Source organism: Phyllobates terribilis, unplaced genomic scaffold, assembly GCF_046119375.1.
Source record: "Phyllobates terribilis strain yellow unplaced genomic scaffold, ASM4611937v1 Scaffold_13__5_contigs__length_258822181, whole genome shotgun sequence".
Lineage (NCBI taxonomy): Eukaryota > Metazoa > Chordata > Amphibia > Anura > Dendrobatidae > Phyllobates > Phyllobates terribilis.
This window is the reverse complement of record NW_027362773.1, coordinates 175926122-175950288: the sequence shown is the minus strand read 5'-3', so window position 1 is coordinate 175950288 and position 24167 is coordinate 175926122. Positions and strand designations below refer to the sequence as shown.

Below are 24167 nucleotides of genomic sequence, written 5' to 3'. Positions count from 1 at the left end.
TATACCTCTTTCACATGTAAAGCACCATGGAATAAATGGCGCTATAATAATAAATAATATAGTGAGGCTATGTGGGGCTCATACTGTATATAGGGGCTATGTGGGGGCTCATACTGTATATAGGGAGCTATGTGAGGGCTCATACTGTATATAGAGAGCTATGTGAGGGGTTATATTGTATATAATGAGGCTATGTGGGGCTCATACTGTATATAGGGAGCTATGTGAGGGCTCATACTTTATATAGAGAGGCAATGTGGGGGCTTATACTGTATATAGGGGGCTATGTGGGGGCTCATACTTTATATAGTGAGGCTCAACGGCAGGAAAGAGATTTATCCAGCACAAAATTCAGGGAAATAATTAAAAACTAGAAATGTATTTAAACATGATTAAAAAGAGTACATGTTAAAAATTGCTGTAAGCAGCATGGTGTCTGCCGCGTTTCGCACTGCGTGTTCTTATTCATAGTGGAACGTGTTAGCACAATGGATCAGATAAATACTGGCTGCACAGGATGGGACATCGTGACACCATTAGAATACATGAATATTCATGAGCGTGTAAAGAGGGACCTTCACATTCACTAATAAATATACAAGAAGTCATTTTTCATGTTCATGCCATTTGGCGATATACACTTTAATTTAAGAATCCATGAAGCCTCCTTATATCTTACATTTGGTAATCTGTCCCCACCTGTCTTAGGGGGCAGGAATTGTCTGAATAGTATTAACCCTAAGGTACCTGACATCTCCTCCATGTTGTCCGAGGAGCTGGGTTTTGGGCATCGTACTAATGTCGAGAGATTCTCTTCCGCAAGGTTCTTGTAGTGCACCCGACATGGTGAATCTCGCGCTGTTCACAGGTAATGACACATACGACATATTCACTGCTGCAGTTCATTAAATCCTCAAATTCTCTCTGTTACTTGTATTAATCTTTTTTTTTTCATATTAAACATATATGAAGATAATCCACACTTTTTTTGACCACATATATATGAACCGCTGATAGATAAGCAGTTTTATCCCACTTGTATTAGTATGGTCACGGGGGATATTAAATTACCTGTTGTCATTCCACATTTAGATACAAATTTACAACCTTTATCAAGTATGGTTTTAAGGGCCTTATCTGTATATAGAATAGGGAGATTCTTTTTCGCAATATTAACAACTTGATAATAATCCGCACTATAGCTGGTAGAGAAAGGATCATCACCGCCATGTACTATGTGCAGCGAGAGACCACGCCGACCCTAAAACCAGAGCGAATTACTGGGATCAAATCAACACCAGAGCTGATAACTGATGGAAACCAAGCGGACACCATCTCTACTAGTTATAGGACACGCTCATGCATATTCATGAACGCTAATTGGCTTATTATGTCCCATCCTGTTCACATACTATTTATTGGATCCATTGTGCTAACACATGTTATATACTATGAATAAGAACACACAGTTGGAAACGTGTCAGACACCATGCTCTTTACAGCATCTTTTTAATGATGTTTAAATAAATGTCATGTTTTTGATTATTGTCAGGGAAATATTAATGTCAGGAAAATGTTCTTCCATATTTGCCTGACATATATGTTCACCCCCCTCCCTTATTCCCAATTTGCTCAGCACAAAGCCCCAATTAATAAAAGCCTGAGAAATAGTTTACACAAACAAATGCCAGCCAAGGAGTGTTATAACTTCATTAGGAAGCAAGCTCTTGTCCCTGGCACATGCAGGGGAGTAATTACTGGCAGTGTTGCACTAATTTGCTTGTAACTGGGAAAGTTGCTTTCCCGAGCTTAACAAAGAAATCTTTAGACAATCCGACTATGAAACTAAATATGAAGCATTGTAAGTCCCATGAGTCTGACAATAACAGGAGCCATATTTCTAGTGACAGAAACAGCCGGGGAATGCATACATAGTTTTTCATTGTTGCAAGCCAAATCAGAGAGCTGTAGCACAAAAACCCCAGAATAGCAGACTGCAGCTATGCGATGTGTGGTCTCTAAATGAAGGTGAAATCATAACTGGAAAATGGCGTCGTTTGCAAGCTTCTGCGATCAATGAGCGATGAGTTATCACAGAAGTTAGCGTTTTTAATAAAAATGTACAGACTGGAGACCAGCCGACATGATGTCACCACAAGGGGTGTGTGGGTAAATCTCCCCTTAGGTACAAGAGAACCCATGGAAAATACAGGAGCACTCATTGCCAGGGGGGTATAAGGATTATAAGCAATGGTTCCTGTTCAATAACAGCATAATTAAACTGGGGAGCCCCTCCTCCACCTATATTGAATCGTCTCTGCGATCGTATAGTTTAAGTTTTTCTTCTTTTATCCTGATTATTTTATGTAACTGCCTATGCATTTTAATGTCTCCTTTGTAACATCCTTATGTATATATTTTTCCTAAACACTGCCCCCCTTTGGGATTAAACATAAAATTTAATAGTTCTGTTTTTTTTGTTCTGTAATCGTTCCCTTCCCCGAACCCATACACGCTACCAAAACGCAGGCGTCGGGCCAGGTCTGTATTATATTTCAAACACGGCCAGTGGTGGCAGAGGATAATAATTGGGCCATCGTGAAGCTGACAGTGACGGTACGAAAGGCATAAACATTCCAGGCTTTGGAACCCAGAGGTGTGACTCCATACTCTCACTGGTCGCTTGCCGATATCCACGTAGCGAGAAGTCTGGATCGAGTGCTCGCGATTCTGGACGAAATACTGACAGCGTGACGGCAGGGTAAGATATCGCGTGATCTCCCCGGTGTTGGAATCCCTGACAATTATTTCCCTGGATTTTGTGCTGGATAAATCTCTCTTTTCTGTCGTTGATCCACCCTGCTGCCAGGCCTCAATCCCTGCCCGTCCTGAGAAATTCTACTACGTATGGTGACCTGGATGAACTTTTTCATTTTTATTTATATAGTGAGGCTATGTGGGGGCTCATACTGTATACAGGGGGCTGTGTGATCGCTCTTACGATCTATAGGGGATGTGTGCAGGCTCATACAGTTTATAGGGGGTGTCAGCATACTTATTTCTGCTCAATATTAAGTCATACAATATAAAATAATTATAATTAATATGTTAATATTAATATTGAGCAGAATTAATTTCAGCCTATTGGTTCAGCCATCCACAACAGTCACGGTCTCTCATGTGGCCCCTCAGGAAAATTAATTAGCCACCCCTGATATGGCGTTATCTGGGGAGCAGTAGTGTCGCTCCGTCCGTCCTCGTGTCATATATTATCACAGATTACTCACTGCCGCTGACCCTGAGGACTCAGTCTGAGAGAAGGTCTCTTGCCACCAGAAAATGGTGCAATGTACAAAAGCCAATGAGATGCAGTGTGCGCTGTCACGTCCATGTTATTTAGTCAGATTGGTGATCAGTGCATTGTGCACCATATCTAATATACAGCGACACAGAAGATCTCAAGGTCATTGCAACCAAGAAGACAAAGTAAATGATAATTATCATGGTACCGGTTGTCCCCTAGCGCAATACACAGCTCACTGGTCACCGGAGATCTACAGAAATGATTGGAGTTATAGTAGAAATGAAGAGAAACTGTGCAGGCATCTGACCTGTATAGCAAAACTTTGCTCGTCTGGTTCTACGTGGCGCAGGAGATCATATGTGAATTTTCCAGGAAAAAAAAAATAAAGTCCATCAAATGTCTCGTAATGATACTGCCCCCACGTTCGGCACATGTTCTCCCGCTCTGGCCCTGTATTATAGACTGAAATAAAAACAACAGGTTAGCACATGCATGTACAGGAACAACACTCGTCAAGAGCACATACACGTATACACACATGACATGTCTACATCACATACATGTACACACGACACGTCTACAGCACATACATGAAACAGCTACAGCACATACATATACACATGACACATCTACAGCACATACATGTACACACACAACACATGTCTAGAGCACATACATGAAACATCTACAGCACATACATATACACACGACACATCTACACCACATACATGTACACACACAACACATGTCTAGAGCATACACATGAACACAAACAACAATCGTCAATAGACGAACAAACACAAAACTCATCTAAAATTTGATGGTCCATGTTGGCCAGCAAGTTTGTTTATCTTTGCATCTTATTGTCTCCTCCAATCTTAAGTCAGTTGATTCATTGCTTAACGAGTTACATTATACCTACATCTAAGGATGTGTTCACACGGTCCGGCAGCACTAAACTACCACTGATCAATAAACCTTTACCAATCGATGATTATTTAATAGCTTCTTTACATACGCAAACTGCAGTAAACTATGAGCTCTGAGCGATCAGGACAATGACCCACCAAGAACAAGGATTTTTTTTTGTTCTGCGCAAAAGATGATTTCACCTGATGAATGAGCGTTTTGTTTATCGGGTGATCTGCAGCCTGTTTAAAGAACGTTGGTTTCACAATTATTTTGCCGATTAAAGGGGTTATCAGAGAAATGTACTAAAATAAATAATGCACATTTAAATGTACAATGGGGAAAATAAGTATTTTATCCACTGCCAATTTTTCAAGCTTTCCCTCCTACAAAGAGTGGAGAGATCTGTAATTTTTATCACAGGTCACTTCACCTGTGAGAGACAGAATCTAAAATAAAATCCAGAAAATCACATTGTATGATTGTTACATAATTAATTTGCATTTTATTGCATGAAATTAGTATTTGATCACCGACCAACCAGCAAGAATTCTGGCTCTCACAGACCGGTTAGTTTTTCTGTAAGAAGCCTCCTACTCTGCACTCATTTCCTGTATTAATTGCACCTGTTTGAACTCGTTACCTGAATAAAAGACACCTGTCCACACACTCAATCACACTCCAACCTCTCCACCATGGCCAAGACCAAAGACCTGTCTAAGGACACCAGGGACAAAATTGTAGGCCTGCACAAGGCTGGAATGGGTTACGGGACAACAGACAAGCAGCTTGGTGAGAAGGCAACAACTACTGGCACAATTGTTAGACAATGCAAGAAACACCAGATGACTGTTAATCTTCCTCGGTCTGGGGCTCCATGCAAGATCTCGCCTCATTAGGTGAGTGTGATTCTGAGAATTGTCAAGAATCAGCTCAGAACTGCACGAGAGAACCTGGTTTCATGACCTGAAGAAAGCTGAGACCAGTCTCAAAAATTACCATTAGTAACACACTATGCCATCATGGATTAAAAACGAGCAGGGCACGCAAGGTCCCCCTGCTCACGCCAGAACATGTCCAGGCCCGTTTGAAGATCGCCAATGACCATCTGGATGATCCATAGGAGGCACGGGAGAAGGTCATGTGGTCAGATGAGACCAAAATAGAACTTTTTGCTATCAACTCTGCTCGCCGTGTTTGGAGGAAGAAGAAGGATGAGTACAACCCCAAGAACACCGTCCCAACCGTGAAGCATGGTGGGGGAAACATCATACTTTGGGGGTGCTTTTCTCCAAAGGTGACAGGGCGACTACACCGTATTGAAGGGAGCATGGGTGGGGTCATGTATTGCGAGATTTTGGCCAACAACCTTCTTCCCTCAGTAACAGCATTGAAGATGGGTCGTGGCTGGGTCTTCCAGCATGACAATGACCTGAAACACACAGCCAGGGCAACTAAATAGTGGATCAATAAGAAGCATTTCAAGGTCCTGCAGTGGCCTAGCCAGTCTCCAGACCTGAACCCAACAGAAAATCTTTGGAGGGAGCTGAAACTCAATGTTGCCCAGCGACAGCGCCAAAGCCTGAAAGATCTGGAGAAGATCTGTATGGAGGAAGGGGCCAAAATCCCAGCTGCAGTGTGTGCAAACCTGGTCAAGAACTACAGGAAATGCCTGACCTCTGTAATTGTAACAAAGGTTTCTGGACCAAATATTAAGTTCTGTTTTTCTATTGTATCAAATACTTATTTCATGCAATAAAATTCAAATTATGTAAAAATCTTTCACTGAATTTCTGGATTTTATTTTTAGATTCTGTCTCTCATAGGTGAAGTGACCTACAATAACAATTACCGACCTCTCCATTCCTTGTAGGTGGGAAAACTTGCAAAATCGGCAGAGAATCATATACTTATATTCCCCACTCTACCTTCATTTATCGTAAAGGTCCGCTTTAGCTAGTGCACTCTGAAAGGTTTCAAGGATGGCAGGGCCATCAATCACACCCCGTCCTAGATATCAGGATGGCAGGGCCATCAATCACACCCCGTCCTAGATATCAGGATGGCAGGGCCATCAATCACACCCCGTCCTAGATGTCAGGATGGCAGGGTCATCAATCACACCCCGTCCTAGATGTCAGGATGGCAGGGCCATCAATCACATCCCGTCCTAGATGTCAGGATGGCAGGGCCATCAATCACACCCCGTCCCAGATGTCAGGATGGCAGGGCCATCAATCACACCCCGTCCTAGATGTCAGGGCCATCAATCACACTCCGTCCTAGATGTCAGGATGGAAGGGCCATCAATCACACCCCGTCCTAGATGTCAGGATGGCAGGGCCATCAATCACACTCCGTCCTAGATGTCAGGATGGCAGGGCCATCAATCAAACCCCGTCCTAGATGACAGGATGGCAGGGCCATCAATCACACCCCGTCCTAGATGTCAGGATGGCAGGGCCATCAATCACACCCCGTCCTAGATGTCAGGATGGCAGGGCCATCAATCACACCCTGTCCTAGATATCAGGATGGCAGGGCCTTCAATCACACCCCGTCCTAGATGTCAGGATGGCAGGGCCATCAATCACACCCCGTCCTAGATGTCAGGATGGCAGGGCCATCAATCACACCCCGTCCTAGATGTCAGGATGGAAGGGCCATCAATCACACCCTGTCCTAGATATCAGGATGGCAGGGCCATCAATCACACCGCGTCCTAGATGTCTGGATGGCAGGGCCATCAATCACACCCCATCCTAGATGTCAAGATGATACTAAACTTTGTAAAGTAGTTAATACAGATGAGGATAGGGCACAGCTACAGGAGGATTTAGATAAATTGGGGAGTTGGGCCAAAAAATGGCAAATGGGGTTCAATGCCGATAAATGTAAGGTCATGCACATGGGAAAGAAAATCAGCAGTCACCCATACATATTAAATGGGAAACCGTTGGGGAAATCTGACATGGAGAAGGACCTGGGCGTCTTGGTTAACAGCAAATTAAATTGGAGTGCCCAGTGTCAGGCAGCAGCTGCAAAGGCAAATAGAGTCATGGCATGCATCAGAAGAGGAATAGGGGCATATGATGAGAACATTGTTCTTCCTCTGTATAAAGCGCTGGTAAGGCCGCACTTAGAATATTGTGCACAGTTCTGGGCTCTGGTGCTCAGGAAAGACATATTGGAGCTAGAGAGGGTACAAAGGAGGGCGACTAAGGTAATAAAGGGAATGGAGGGACTAGAATACCCAGAGAGGTTGTCAAAATTAGGCCTATTTACGTTGGAAAAGAGAAGGCTTAGGGGAGACCTCATAAACATGTATAAATACATGAGGGTGCAGTACAGAGATCTCTCCCATGACCTGTTTATACCAAGGATGGTGACAAAGACGAGGGGGCACACTATGCGTCTGGAGGAAAGGAGGTTCCTGCACCAGCATAGAAGGGGATTCTTTACAGTCAGAGCCGTGAGACTCTGGAACTCTCTGGGAGAGGAAGTGGTGATGTCCAACTCACTTACTGAGTTCAAGAGAGGCCTGGACGCCTTTCTTGAGAACAATAAAATTACATCTTATGCTTAGTGATAGTTAATTAATTCAGGGATTTAATCTGACTGCCAGATTGGAGTCGGGAAGTGAATTTTTCCTCAATGATGTAAATTGGCCTATACCGCATGGGTTTTTTTGCCTTCCCCTGGATCAACGCTGCGGAATAGCTGCAGTGCACAAGAAATAGGCTGAACTGGATGGACGCTTGTCTTTTTTCGGCCTTATAAACTATGTAACTATGTAAGATGGATCTGCATGAAGCACAAGACTTCTGAGCGGCATCTTTAGCTTGTGATATATAGAAAGAGTCCAGCTCACCGTCAGAACAGCACTCCAACACTCCGGAGCAAGGATATAATCAATCAGGTCCTGTTGAGCTTCCCACGCACCAATCAGCGATCTCCCAACCTGAAGTCCTAATCCCAACTGTCCCCAGTACCATAGGTGAGAGTTGGAAGTGACGGCCCTGTTCACTCGAGCGGTTCCACCGCTATCACTGGTGCACCTCTCCTGTCGCAGTCTTCTCTCAGCTCTTCTCAGCTTGACCGTCTCTCAGGCTTGGGGTAAGGAGATCTAGACCTCGGCTCTTGACAGGCGACGTCGGATCCCGGGAACTTAATCAGTGCAGAGCTCGGGTCCTGGCACTGGCTAACGTGCGCAGAACTCAGGGCACTTCTGTGAGGGGTCTGGACCTTATCAGGAGGGGTCCGGCCCTTAGGTGACACAAGCCTCCGGCTGAGGCCTCTCACGCTGGGCTCTGTGGCACCTCTAGAGCACGTCTGCTCGCAAGCCTGGTACCAACCCTCTGGCTGCAGGGTATTCTCTGGTGCACACAGGCTAGGACTGGCTTGCCGGGAAACCGGGGAATCCCCTGGTGGGCCCCGCTGCAGGGCCAGCACTGACTAGAGATAGATGGCTTCTCCACCTCCTACACTAGCACAGCAATGCACTGCTCAGCTAATCCGCACCCATAGCAGCGCACTCCCTCCTTCCTCTGCTGTGCTCATGCTAGGTGTTAGAGTCTGGCTGACATCAGGGCAGGAGACCTGCCATTTACAGTAACACCTGTCCTGCACAGGTCTCAGAGCAAGGTGGAGGTGCAGCTATGGATGGGGAGTAGCTGAGCCCTGCATAGCTAATGAGTGTGGTAACTGACACCTCCCCTGCAGAGCTGTCCATCTGACCAGCTCCCAGTGCCCCTCCCCCACCCAGCGCAATGAGCTCTTGTGGCGGGGGGAGGTCACCCCAGCAGTCTGCCCCTCACTCCTCTCTGCCACCTTAGAGAAGGAGCAGGGTGAGGCTGTGCTGTGATTGGTGGGAGTCACTACCCAGCATGCAGCAGCTGCCGCATCTCCTCTCTCCTAATGCTAATGCAATAATCATCAAGAAGGCTCCATGAGTGCAGAAGATGGAGAGCTTACATTATTACATATTATTATATGCCTAATACAATAGTAGATCTGGAGGTCTCAATTATGGTGGAGGGGGCTTGTCTATATACTGTAAACTATGTGTGGGGGAGGGGGACTTGTCTATATACTATGTGTGGAAGGGGGCTTGTCTATATACTGTATACTATGTGTGGGGGAGGGGGACTTGTCTATATACTGTATGCTATATGTGGGGGAGGGGTTCTTCTCTATATACTGTATGCTATATGTGGGGGAGGGGGACTTGGCTATATACTGTATGCTATTTGTGGGGGGGGTTGCCTATATACTGTATGCTATATGTGGGGGAGGGGGGCTTTTCTATATACTGTATGTGATGCGCTAAGGAGCAGAGAATGACGCGCTGCAGCGAGCAGGCACCTGATCTGCGCTGAGTTCAGCGAGCCGTGTCCTGTCACTCAGTGAGCTCAGCGCGATTCATGGGCCTGCTCGCTGCAGCACGTCATTCTCCTCTGCTCCTCATGCAGAATTGTCAGACAGGTGAGTATAAGGGGTTTTTATTTTCTTCTTATTTTTCACTTTCTGGACATGGCGGGGGCTGAATACAACGGTTATCATTATCCCCTGCTGGTGCCGACCGCAGCGCCGGCAGGGAACAGATGAGGGCAGCGTTCAGCACCCGGCACTCGGGAACAGCAGTAACTGTACATGGATTCCCAGGCGCCGATACGAGTGATCCAGCGGCACATAATTACCACACGGGCGGCACACAGGCAGCACACGGTTACCACGCGGGCGGCACATGGTTACCACACAGGCGGCACACGGTTACCACACTGGCGGCACACAGGCGGCACAGGGTTACCATACAGGCGGCACACGGTTACCACACGGGCGGCACATGGTTACCACACGGGCGGCACACTGTTACCACACGGGCAGCACACAGTTACCACATGGGCGGCACACGGTTACCACACGGGCGGCACACAGTTACCACATGGGCGGCACACGGTTACCACACGGGCGGCACACAGTTACCACACGGGCAGCACACGGGCGGCACACGGTTACCACACGGGCGGCACACGATTACCACACAGGCGGCACACAGTTACCACACGGGCGGCACACAGTTACCACACGGGCGGCACACAGTTACCACACGGGTGGCACATAGTTACCACACGGGCGGCACACAGTTACCACACGGGCGGCACACAGTTACCACACGGGCAGCACACGGTTACCACACAGGTGGCACACGGTTACCACACGGGCGGCACACGGTTACCACATGGGCGGCACACAGTTACCACACGGGCAGCACATGGTTACCACATGGGTGGCACACAGGCGGCACACGGTTACCACACGGGCGGCACACGGTTACCACACGGGCGGCACACAGGCGGCACATGGTTACCACGCGGGCGGCACATGGTTACCACGCGGGCGGCACACGGTTACCACGCGGACGGCACACGGGTAGACACGGATATCTCCAATCCTGGTTTTTCCAGTACCAGAGATTTCAGAACGTGTGAAAGATTCTTTACATCCATATTGTTGACCGACAGAATTCGCAGCTTTATCCTCTATGCCGCAGTTCACATATCCAGGTTTGTTATTCTTTTTTGCATATAGTAACAGATTGATGCAATTCTAATCCGTCCTCTTGATGAAAATCAGTTTGTTTAGTTTTTCAATGTACCAGAAAACTACAGAGGTCTGAACGAGGCCCAAGATCTGCTCAAATGGAGAAGATTTTTCTTGCAGAATTTCTATAGAAAATCAGAGCAAATCCGCAAGAAAATCCACAACAGTAAATTTGCATTGTGTGATTTTGGCGCAGATCTTTCTGGAAATTCACTGTGGAAAACAGCATCATGTAAAAGAAAACTTGCTGGGAGTTGTAGTCCCTCACCACATTCTGCAGTGATGGTTTAGTTACAGTACCGCTGCCTGCACTGTCACCTGCTGGGAGTTGTAGTCCCTCTCTACATACTGCAGTGATGATTTACACTGTGTGCAGAATTATTAGGCAAGTTGTATTTTAGAATATTATTTTTAATATTGATCAACAACTACAGTACAGACCAAAAGTTTGGACACACCTTCTCATTTAAAGATTTTTCTGTATTTTCATGACTATGAAAATTGTACATTCACACTGAAGGCATCGAAACTATGAATTACCACATGTGGAATTATATACTTAACAAAAAAGTGTGAAACAACTGAAAATATGTCTTATATTCTAGGTTCTTCACAGTAGCCACCTTTTGCTTTGATGACTGCATTGCACACTCTTGGCATTCTCTTGATGAGCTTCAAGAGGTAGTCACCGGAAATGGTCTTCACTTCACAGGTGTGCCCTGTCAGGTTTAATAAGTGGGATTTCTTGCCTTATAAATGGGGTTGGGACCATCAGTTGTGTTGTGCAGAAGTCTGGTGGATACACAGCTGATAGTCCTACTGAATAGACTGTTAGAATTTGTATTATGGCAAGAAAAAAGCAGCTAAGTAAAGAAAAACGAGTGGCCATCATTACTTTAAGAAATTAAGGTCAGTCAGTGCAAAAAACTGGGAAAACTTTGAAAGTGTCCCCAAGTGCAGTTGCAAAAACCATCAAACGCTACAAAGAAACTGGCTTACATGAGGACCGCCCCAGGAAAGGAAGACCAAGAGTCACCTCTGCTTCTGAGGATAAGTTTATCCGAGTCACCAGCCTCAGAAATCGCAGGTTAACAGCAGCTCAGATTAGAGACCAGGTCAATGCCACACAGAGTTCTAGCAGCAGACACATCTCTACAACAACTGTTAAGAGGAGACTTTGTGCAGCAGGCCTTCATGGTAAAATAGCTGCTAGGAAACCACTGCTAAGGACAGGCAACAAGCAGAAGAGACTTGTTTGGGCTAAAGAACACAAGGAATGGACATTAGACCAGTGGAAATCTGTGCTTTGGTCTGATGAGTCCAAATTTGAGATCTTTGGTTCCAACCACCGTGTCTTTGTGCACTGTCACCTGCTGGGAGTTGTAGTCCCTCTCTACATACTGCAGTGATGATTTAGTTAGAGGACTGCTGCCTGCACTGTCACTTGCTGGTGTTTCCCCCTCAGATATCGGTCTTGGCCACGGAACCTGGATATAATAAAGACACGGTGAATACTCGCGCATCAGAACCTGGTTATGGATTCAGTATTTTTTTCCATCATCCGGTTTCTCACTAAAAAAATATAACGAGAGTAAATCTTTACGTTCCATGCGCCACAGAAGTGTTTCTACTATACTATGACATGAAGGTGATGGTGCAGATACCGCCATTATGGGCACAGCATCACCGGCAGGAGGAGGAGGATGGTGATAACAGCTGCGCTCCTGCTGTAACTGCCGAGATGGGAGGAAAGTCTGATCCAGGCAGAGACCTTCTTGTAGACGAGGTCACCGGCCTCAGTGACATTACCGGGACTGGCGTCATTATACAGGTAGACCAAATAAAAGGCTTTGATCTGATCCTTGGGAAAGTGTTTTCAATGTTATTTACTCCACAAAAGTGGTGGAAATACAACAGTAATGTCAGCCGGTCCCTGACTGTAGGACTGTTATGATCTGCAACATGTACTAAGGAAAGATATGGGAAAGCTGTCCCTACAGTAAGACTAAGCTGAATCCCTACGATGTAGCGGGCTGCCTGTTCCTAGTGAACAGACCCGCCTTAGTCCTCGGCTAGTCTGAACAAAGACCTATAGAATTAAGGGAGGGGGTCCCTAAAAAAACTAAGGACTGGAACAAAAATGTGACACCTCCTGAACAGAGAAAGTTGTTACAGAACACAAAAAGATAAACTGACAAAAAGCTACTAGAGGTCCCAAAAGGACCAAGCGAACTGACAGAGAAAGGCACCGAAGCACCTGGCTAGAGAAACAATCAAACAACACTGAAGTCCAGCACAGCCAAAAAGGTGGAGCTGGAATATAAAGGCAGATGGTCACGTGACCGCAAAACACAAGATGGAAAAAACAAACAGGAGGGTTCCAACAAGGACATTTCTTGTGGTGGCGCTTGTAAGCTGAAAAATGTGCCAAATTCATTAGGAGGCGCACGCTGTTTACACACTGTATTGTGTCTCATGTACATGTGCTTGAGGCTGGATTCTGGAGTATTAACCGGTAAAATGTCTACGTAGAGTAGCAGTAGGGTGGGCCCTCAGGAATCAATTCGCCCCGGGGGGCCCTACGCACTCCAGTCCGACCCTGGAAATCCTCTGGGTCACCTGATCAGGTTCAGTCCACAAAGTCGCTCCCCCCTGCAAATCCCCTAGCACCATTTGGTTCCTGCTAACACAATTTTGTTTTACTTTCACTTTCAGTTTGTTCCAGCAGAGAGTGGTGTTCGCTTACAGCTACTTAGTCTCTCTTGTCCATCTCTCTACATTCCTCCCCTCTTTAAATTCACCAGTCCTCAGGCAAGAAGAGTCTCTATGTCCCTGAATGTTCTTCAGAAGTGGACCAGATGCCCACAGTTTTTGTACATATTCCTGCCTCTCTTGTACTACGTTTTGCCAGAAAAAATCATTCTGTGTGTATCTCATGGGCAGTTTGCCAGCATGAACACGCTGAGTTCTTCGAGACCCCTCTTGTATTTTCTTGTCAGGAGTACTCAGAGCTTCAGGTTCCTCATGCAGAAGTTCGACGTCTGGCTCTTCTCCATGCGACTCATTGACCTCCTCCACTAAGTCATTTGACGGCAGTTCACCAGCCACACAGCCATCCAGAACATGGCGTGACACCCTCTTACACAGTACCTCCTTCAGCTTCATTAGTGTGCTGTCCCGAACACTTGACTGTGCACCAGGTGCGAGTCCTACCTCCGCCTCTTCTCTGGGGCCGCCGTCATCTTCAACTTCTGTGGTGCACACCGGCTCCACCAGAGTTGCTTTCATGCTCCAGGGAACTGCAGACATCTCCCTGCAGGAAAATGACGCCATTTCCCTCACTTCTTAGCGTCCTGTGCCACAGCTCTGCCTTGCTCTGGGTGAGTTTCTCCTCTGCTCACCCTTCCGCTTTCTCCAGGTCTCCGTCCATCCTCTGTGGTCACTCTGAAATGGGATGACCTTCTCTCTCCACTCCATCCTATGGGGGCAGGCAGTCCACTCCAAGGACGGACTACTCCAGGCACAGCACTCTCTCCAGTAGGCATGACGGTTAAATGAGTAGGCAAATCTTCGTCGTTGGCTGTCTCGCATGGGGCAACTCCTTGACTTGTGTCCCATTTTTCCACATGTCCAATACTCAATTCTGAGCCTGCCTGGTGGGCATCTCGGTCTGTATCGCTGTCCTCAGGGAGAGGGATACCCCCTCTGTAATCGTTCTTCATCCCAGGATATGGGATGATATTCCGGGGGAGCTGCATGGGTTTTGCTTATGCTCCGTATCTCTCCTCTAATTTCTCGCATTTCCTGCCGTAAATCACCCCGGGGTATGGGATTAGATTCCAGGGTAACAGCAAGTGCCTGTTTTATGCTCTGTAGTTCTCCTCTAATTTCCTGCCGTAATTCACGGGACCAGTCTGGTTCAGTATCGAGCGCCCCCAAGACGGTAACTTCTTGGCTTCGGACCATACCTGCCACAGTTGGGGCCTCTTGTTCTCAGATTCTAGCTTCTGCTTCGACCTCGAGGAAGCTCATGTTGGGATTATAATGCAGGCATTCCTTCAGGGCCTGCCTCAATACTTCATCCAGGGCGCCCGGTCCTCCATAGTTACAGCTGGTTTTCTTGGTGATCTTTTCCGTCACTTCCTGCAGAGCATTCACGTATTGAGTAACTGTCTCTCCCTCTCTCTGAACCCAAAGAAAGAGGCAAGTGCGTAAATCATCTAAATTGGTCGTGTCACCGTGCATATCCTCTAAAATCTTGATCACCTTATCTACCGTATCACGGTCTTATGGTTGCCTGAGCATGACCGTCCATCGGGGCTCTCCGTCCACAATCAACAAGGCTAACTCTGTTTGTAAGGCAGGTGTCATGGTGTACATGCTCAACATACTTTTCAGACGTTCAACCCAGTCCCAAATCAATACATTGCCACCTGTAAATTTTGGTATATTACCAAGCATAGATCCAAAGGGGAATGCTTCCCCTGGTGAGTTGGGTTTCAGACTGATCCGCCATTTCTGTGTCTGAATGTTGCATCCGGCCGACTACGCCAAATGTAACACAGGTGCCGGAATGCAACGCACAGAGACCAAGGGAACAGTCGGGTTGATACAACCACTTTATATGCATAACAATTATTTTAAAGGGGTTAGTAAGCATTGACTTAACAACAACTTGGAAAAACAAGAAGAAGTCTTTTCAGAAAGTAACAGTAAATTATTTTCTGTACTCCAGTCGTGGGAGTCACCACGTGAGTATCTATATGGCCCTAGCGGGGGTCACCGGTTCTTCCCGCTAGGCCGCAAGTCTCTTCTGGATATAGTCAATCAGGTCCCATTGAGCCTCCCACGCACCAACCGGCCCCCTCCCAACCTGAAGTCCTAATCAGGAGGCGTCCGGCACTTAGGCGACACAAGCCTCCGGCCGAGGCCTGTCATAATGCACTCTGCGGCACCTCTACAGCACGTCTGCTCTGCAGCCTGGCGCTAAATCTCTGGCTGCAGCGTTTTCTCCGGTGCATATCCCAACCTTGTGCTCTCTTGACGCCAATAGCCCCCTGTGATCTGGCACATGGGGCTTTTATACCCAGGAAATCGTCTGGGTCACCTGATCAGGTCCAGCACACAAAGTCGCTCCTCCTGCAAATCTCCTAGCACCATTTGGTTCCTGCTAACATAATTCTTTGTTTTACTTTGACTTTCAGTTTGCTCTAGCAGAGGGCAGTGTTCACTTACAGTTACTCAGTCTCTCTTGTCCATCTCTCTACATTCACACCATCAGACTATTCCACATCTTCTCCCTGTGCGCCAGGGTAGTGTACCCCCATCCAAGCCAAGACCACCAGCTCTGGATTTCTATCTTCACATTCCTACAGTCTTCTATAGGAGGGCACCTCTACTACACGCCATGCCATCCCTGGCACTGTTATAGGGGGACACCTCTACTACACGTCATCCCCGGCACTGCTATAGGGGGGCACCTCTACTACACGCCATCCCTGGCACTGCTATAGGGGGGCACCTCTACTACACGTCATCCCCGGCACTGCTATAGGGGGGCACCTCTACTACACGTCATCCCCGACACTGCTATAGGGGGGCACCTCTACTACACGTCATCCCCGGCACTGCTATCGGGGGGCACCTCTACTACACGTCATCCCCGGCACTGCTATCGGGGGGCACCTCTACTACACGTCATCCTCTGCACTGCTATAGGGGGGCACCTCTACTACACGTCATCCCCGGCACTGCTATAGGGGGACACCTCTACTACACGTCATCTCTGGCACTGCTATAGGGGGGCACCTCTACTACACATCATCCCCGGCACTGCTATAGGGGGACACCTCTACTACACGTCATCCCTGGCACTGCTATAGGGGGGCACCTCTACTACACGTCATCCCTGGCACTGCTATAGGGGGGCACCTCTACTACACGTCATCCCCGGCACTGCTATAGGGGGGCACCTCTACTACACGTCATCCCTGGCACTGCTATAGGGGGGCACCTCTACTACACGTCATCTTTGGCACTGCTATAGGGGGGCACCTCTACTACACATCATCCCCGGCACTGCTATAGGGGGACACCTCTACTACACGTCATCCCCGGCACTGCTATAGGGGGGCACCTCTACTACACGTCATCCCCGGCACTGCTATAGGGGGGCACCTCTACTACACGTCATCCCCGGCACTGCTATAGGGGGACACCTCTACTACACATCATCCCCGGCACTGCTATAGGGGGACACCTCTACTACACGTCATCCCCGGCACTGCTATCGGGGGGCACCTCTACTACACGTCATCCTCGGCACTGCTATAGGGGGGCACCTCTACTACACGTCATCCCCGGCACTGCTATAGGGGGACACCTCTACTACACATCATCTCTGGCACTGCTATAGGGGGGCACCTCTACTACACGTCATCCCTGGCACTGCTATAGGGGGGCACCTCTACTACACGTCATCCCCGGCACTGCTATAGGGGGACACCTCTACTACACGTCATCCCCGGCACTGCTATAGGGGGACACCTCTACTACACGTCATCTCTGGCACTGCTATAGGGGGGCACCTCTACTACACGTCATCCCTGGCACTGCTATTGGGGGGCACCTCTACTACACGTCATCCCCGGCACTGCTATAGGGGGGCACCTCTACTACACATCATCCCCGGCACTGCTATAGGGGGACACCTCTACTACACGTCATCCCCGGCACTGCTATCGGGGGGCACCTCTACTACACGTCATCCTCGGCACTGCTATAGGGGGGCACCTCTACTACACGTCATCCCCGGCACTGCTATAGGGGGACACCTCTACTACACGTCATCCCCGGCACTGCTATAGGGGGACACCTCTACTACACGTCATCTCTGGCACTGCTATAGGGGGGCACCTCTACTACACGTCATCCCCGGCACTGCTATAGGGGATCATACACACGTGGAGGCTGTAGGTTACATTATATCGGACACTCACTTATTTGACACCTGGATCCGGACGCATTGTATCGGCTGCAGTCACAGAGCTTCTTCTGCCAACAATCACCACCATTGAAGCAGGAGAGAACATCTGGGAAGAAGAAAAAGAGGGATGAGACCAGCACTGATCTGCGGGGAATAGACAGTATAATCAGTTACCTCCATGTACAGTATAATCACAGTTCTCTCCATATATACAGTTTAACCCCTTTACCCCCTAAGGTGGTCTGCACGTTAATGACCGGGCCAATTTTTACAATTCTGACCGCTGTCACTTTATGAGGTAATTACTCTGGAGCTTCACCGGATCCCCCTGATTCTGAGATTGTTTTTTCGTGACATCTTGTACTTCATGATTGTGGTGACATTTCTTCAATATCACTTGCGTTTATTTGTGAAAAAAACGGAAATTTGGCGAAAATTTTGAAAATTTTCATGCCCTTAAATCAGAGAGATCTGTCACACAATATAGTTAATAAATAACATTTCCCACATGTCTACTTCACATCAGCACAATTATGGAACCAACAATTTTTTTTGTTAGGGAGCTAAAAGGGTTAAAAGTTCCCCAGCGATTTCTCATTTTTCCAACAAAATTTACAAAAACATTTTTTTAGGGACCACATCACATTTGAAGTCACTTTAAGGGGTCTTTATGACAGAAAATACCCAAAAGTGACACCGTTCTAAAAACTGCACCCCTCAAGGTGCTCAACACCACATTCAAGAACTTTATTAACCCTTCAGGCGCTTCACAGGAACTGAAGCAACGTGGAAGGAAACCATGAACATTTAACTTTTTTTCACAAAAAATGTTACTTTACAGCCAATATTTTTTTTTTTTTTGCAGGAGTAACAAGAAAAAATGGACCCCAAAATTTGTTCTCCTGAGTAAGCAGATACCCCATATGTGAGGAAAAAACACTGGGCGCACGGCAGGGCTCGGAAGGGAAGGAGCGCCATTTGACTTTTTGAATGTAAAATTTGCTTGAATAATTAGTGGACGCCATGTTGCTTTTGGAGAGCCCCTGATGTGCCTAAACAGTGGAAACCCCCCACAAGTGACACCATTTTGGAAACTAGACCCCTCAGGGAACTTATCTAGATGTGTGGTGAGCACCTTGAACCCCCAAGTTCTTTACAGAAGTTTATAACATGGAGCCGTGAAAATAAAAAAATCAAACTTTTTCCACAAAAATGATGTTTTAACCCCAATTTTTTTATTTTCACAAGGGTAAGAGGAGAAAATGTACCCCAAAAGCTTTTGTGCAATTTCTCCTGAGTACGCCAATACCCCATATGTGGGGAAAATATATTGTTTGGGCGCACGGCAGAGTTCAGAAGGGAAGGAGCGCTGTGTGACTTTTTGAATGCAAAATTGGCTGGAATCGAAAGGGGACGCCATGTCGCGTTTGGAGAGCCCCTGATGTGACTAAATAGTGCAAACCCCCAATAAGTGACTCCATTTTGGAAACTAGACCCCTCAAGGATTTTATCAAGGAGTATAGTGAATATTTTGAACCCATAGGTACAACAGAATTTGATAACATTAGGTCATCATATTGAATAAGTTGTCATTAGTCTTGAGTGCAAGTGCTCGCTACATGAGTTTGCATCGGGTACTCGGGTATGCACCATGTATCGCGGGTGCTCGAGTGACATGCTTGAGTCCCCGCCCGCATGTTTCATGGTTGTTAGACACCCAAAAAAAACATGCGGAGATCGCTGGTGCATGGCAGGCAATCCCAGCAAGGTTTTTTTGGCCGTGAAGCTTATGGGGCGGAGACTCGAGCATGTCACTTGAGCACCTGCGATACTCAGTGCATACCCGAGCACCCGATGCAAACTCAAGTAGCGAGCACTTGCACTCAACACTAGTCGCCATATCGTCATCTTTTTTTCTTTTTTTTTTTTTAGTTTTGTAAAAAATCTCAACCCTAATACAACCCTAACTCCAACCCCAACCCTAACCCTAACCCCAACACCAACCCTAATACAACCCCAACCCTAGCCCAACCCTAACTCCAGCCCAACCCTAGCCCAACGCCAACCCTAACCCCAACCCTAACCCTACCCTAACCCCAACCCTAACCCTAGCCCAACACCAACCTTAACCCCAACCCTAACCCTAGCCCAACACCAACCCTAACCCCAACCCTAACCCCAACCCCAACCCTAACCCTACCCTAACCCCAACCCTAACCCTACCCTAACCCCAACCCTAACCCTAGCCCAACACCAACCCTAACCCCAACCCCAACCCTAGCCCAACCCCAACCCTAGCGTTTATTTTTTACGCCGTTCCTCGTGCGGTATAAGTGATTAGACGACTTTATTCTTTGGGTCGGTGCGATTACAGTGATACCAGATTCATATCGGGTTTTTATGATTGACAGCTGTCACACACTAAAAGATGCATTTTTTTTGTGTGTAGTTTTTTCATCGCCATATTTTGAGAGCTATAATTTTTCCATATTTCGGCCGACAGAGTCATGTGACGGCTTGTTTTAGAATCATAGAATCATAGAATGGTAGAGTTGGAAGGGACCTCCTGGGTCATCTGGTCCAACCCCCTGCTCAAAGCAGGATTCACTAGATCATCTCAGACAGATGTCTGTCCAGCCTCTGTTTGAAGACGTCCATTGAAGGTGAACTCACCACCTCTCGTGGCAGCCTGTTCCACTCATTGATCTCCTCACTGTCAAAAAGTTTTTTCTAATATCTAATCTATGTCTCCTCCCATTCAGTTTCATCCCATTGCTTCCAGTCTTTCCTTGTGCAAATGAGAATAAAGATGATCCTTCTACAATGTGACAGCCCTTGACATATTTGTAGACAGCTATTAAGTCTCCTCTCAGTCTTCTTTTTTGCAAGCTAAACATTCCCAAATCCTGCAACCGTTCCTCATAGGACATGGTTTGCAGACCAGTCACCATTCTGGTCGCTCTTCTCTGAACTTGCTCCAGTTTGTCTATGTCTTTTTTAAAATGTGGTGCCCAAAACTGTACACAGTATTCCAGATGAGGTCTGACCAAAGAGGAGTAAAGACCGATAATGACTTCACGTGATCTAGACTGTATGCTTCTGTTAATACATCCCAGAATTGTATTTGCCTTTTTTGCTGCTGCATCACACTGTTGACTCATGTTCAGTCTATGATCTATTAGTATACCTAAGTCTTTTTCACATGTACTGTTGCTTAGCTCTATTCCTCCCATTCTGTATATGTTTTTTTCATTTTTATTGCCCAGATGTAGGACTTTGCATTTTTCCTGTTAAAAAACATTCTGTTGGTTGCTACCCACTGCTCCAGTTTATTTAGGTCTGAGTTGACGGGATGAGTTGACGTTGTTATTGGTGCCATTTTCGGTCACATGACATTTTTTGATCGCTTTCTATTCTGATTTTTGGGAGGCAGAATAAACAAAAACCAACAATTTAGGAATTGTTTTTTTTGTTTTTTTTTATTCTGTTCCACGTGTGGTAAGATTGATAAGGCAGCTTTATTCTTCGGGTCAGTACGTTTACAGCGGTACCACATTTATATCGTTTTTCTATGTTTTGCACTTTTACACAATAAAAGCTATTTTATAGAAAACATTATTTTTTTGCATCGCTTTATTCTGAGAGCTATAACTTTTTTATTTTTCGGATGATGGAGCTGTATGGCGGCTTGTTTTTTGCGGGACGAGATGACGTATTTATATTCATCTTTTTGATCGCGTGTTATTCCATTTTTTGTTTGGCGGTATGGTGATAAAGCATTGTTTTTTGCTTCATTATTTTTTTTTTTACCGTGTTCACTAAAGGGGTTAACTAGTGGGACAGTTTTATAAGTCAGGTCATTCTGGCGATACCAAATATGTGTACTTTCATTGTTTTTTTGTTTTTTTTCATAAGGCTGTGTGCCCACAATGCGTTTTTTAAGCGTTTCCGCAGCAGCAAAAACGCTGCAGAAACATTTAAAAAACGCTTGGTAGAAGGCCTGCCATGTTCCCCAATGATAATCCGCGTGTGCTGTGCACATGCTGCGGAAATTTCCGCTGTGGATTATCATTGAGGAAAAAAACGCAGCACTAACAATTATTTTGCGGAAGCGCGGCGCTTTCACCGCCATTGACTTGCATTAGAACGCATGGAATCCGCATCACTGCATCTGTACATGCAGAATCCATGTGTTTCAATGTGCGGATGGTGCTCGGGTCTGGAGGACAGGAGACTCTCCTCCAGACCCAGGTACCATAGAACCTGTAAAAAAAGAATAAAATAAAAAATATACATTATACTTACCTTCTGATGGCCTGCAGTGCGCTCGTCCTCCCTTGCCGGCAGATCGTGATGGACACCTTCAGTGTACCGCGATCTGCCGGCAGTCAGCACCGACTGAAGCAAGACAGCGCCGGCCATCAGAAGGTAAGTATAGATTTATTTTTTTATTTTTTACCATTCTTTCGGTCACACTATATATGCCGGTTGCCGGTTGCATGGATTTATATCATGTGACCAAGTTGTCAAGCACTTTCCAAGTGATGCTAAAATCGCTTGTCAACCTGCATGCGGAAATGCAAGTGAAGAACGCTTCACATCCGCAAGTCCCTGGCAGGAAAAACGCATGTACAATCCGCATGTACAATCCACATGCACAATCCGCATGTACAATCCACTTGTACAATCCGCATGTACAATCCGCACGTACAATCCACATGTACAATCCACATGTACAATCCACTTGCACAATCCGCATGTACAATCCGCACGTACAATCCACATGTACAATCCACTTGTACAATCCGCATGTACAATCCGCATGTACAATCCACATGTACAATCCACATGTACAATCCACTTGTACAATCCGCATGTACAATCCGCACGTACAATCCACATGTACAATCCACTTGTACAATCCGCATGTACAATCCGCACGTACAATCCACATGTACAATCCACTTGTACAATCCGCATGCACAATCCGCACGTACAATCCACATGTACAATCCGCATGTACAATCCGAATGTACAATCCACATGTACAATCCGCACGTACAATCCGCACGTACAATCCACTTGTACAATCCGAATGTACAATCCACATGTACAATCCGCACGTACAATCCACTTCTACAATCCGAATGTACAATCCACATGTACAATCCGCACGTACAATCCGCATGTACAATCCACTTGTACAATCCGAATGTACAATCCACATGTACAATCCGCACGTACAATCCGCACGTACAATCCGCATGTACAATCCGCATGTACAATCCGCATGTACAATCCGCACGTACAATCCGCATGTACAATCCGCATGTACAATCCGCACGTACAATCCACATGTACAATCCACATGTACAATCCGCACGTACAATCCGCACGTACAATCCGCATGTACAATCCGAATGTACAATCCACATGTACAATCCGCACGTACAATCCGCATGTACAATCCGCATGTACAATCCGCACGTACAATCCACATGTACAATCCACTTGTACAATCCGCACGTACAATCCGCATGTACAATCCGCGTGTACAATCCGCATGTACAATCCGCACGTACAATCCGCACGTACAATCCGCATGTACAATCCGCATGTACAATCCACATGTAAAATCTGCATGTACAATCCGCATGTACAATCCACATGTACAATCCACTTGTACAATCCGCATGTACAATCCGCACGTACAATCCGCGCGTACAATCCGCGTGTACAATCCGCACGTACAATCCTCATGTACAATCCACTTGTACAATCCGCACGTACAATCCGAACGTACAATCCACACGTACAATCCTCAAGTACAATCAGCATGTACAATCTGCACGTGCAATCCGCACATGCAATCCGCACGTACAATCCGCACGTACAATCCGCACGTACAATCCGCATGTACAATCCGCATGTACAATCCTCATGTACAATCCACTTGTACAATCCGCACGTACAATCCGAACGTACAATCCGCACGTACAATCCGCATGCACAATCTGCATGTACAATCCGCATGTACAATCCGCATGTACAATCCACACGGACAATCCGCACGTACAATCCTCAAGTACAATCCGCATGCACAATCCTCATGTACAATCCGCACGGACAATCCTCAAGTACAATCCGCATGCACAATCCACATGCACAATCCGCACGCACAATCCTCAAGTACAATCCGCATGTGCAATCCGCATGTACAATCCACTTGTACAATCCGCATGTACAATCCTCATGTACAATCCGCACGGACAATCCGCATGTACAATCTGCATGTACAATCCGCATGGACAATCCGCATGTACAATCCGCACGTACAATCCGCATGTACAATCCGCATGTACAATC

At 46.6% G+C, this 24167-nt stretch overlaps 1 protein-coding gene across 1 annotated transcript in view; it reads right to left on the bottom strand.

Moving 5' to 3' along the window:
• The window catches only part of OTOG (otogelin), a 650929-nt gene that overhangs the window by 625291 nt on the left and 1471 nt on the right, over positions 1-24167 (bottom strand). The window contains exons 2-3 of the mRNA XM_073657941.1: positions 17815-17945; positions 3612-3766 (exon numbers count right to left, since the gene is read on the bottom strand). Of these exons, the coding sequence (XP_073514042.1) occupies positions 3612-3766; positions 17815-17945 (286 nt within the window). The remainder of the gene's footprint in view (positions 1-3611; positions 3767-17814; positions 17946-24167) is intronic.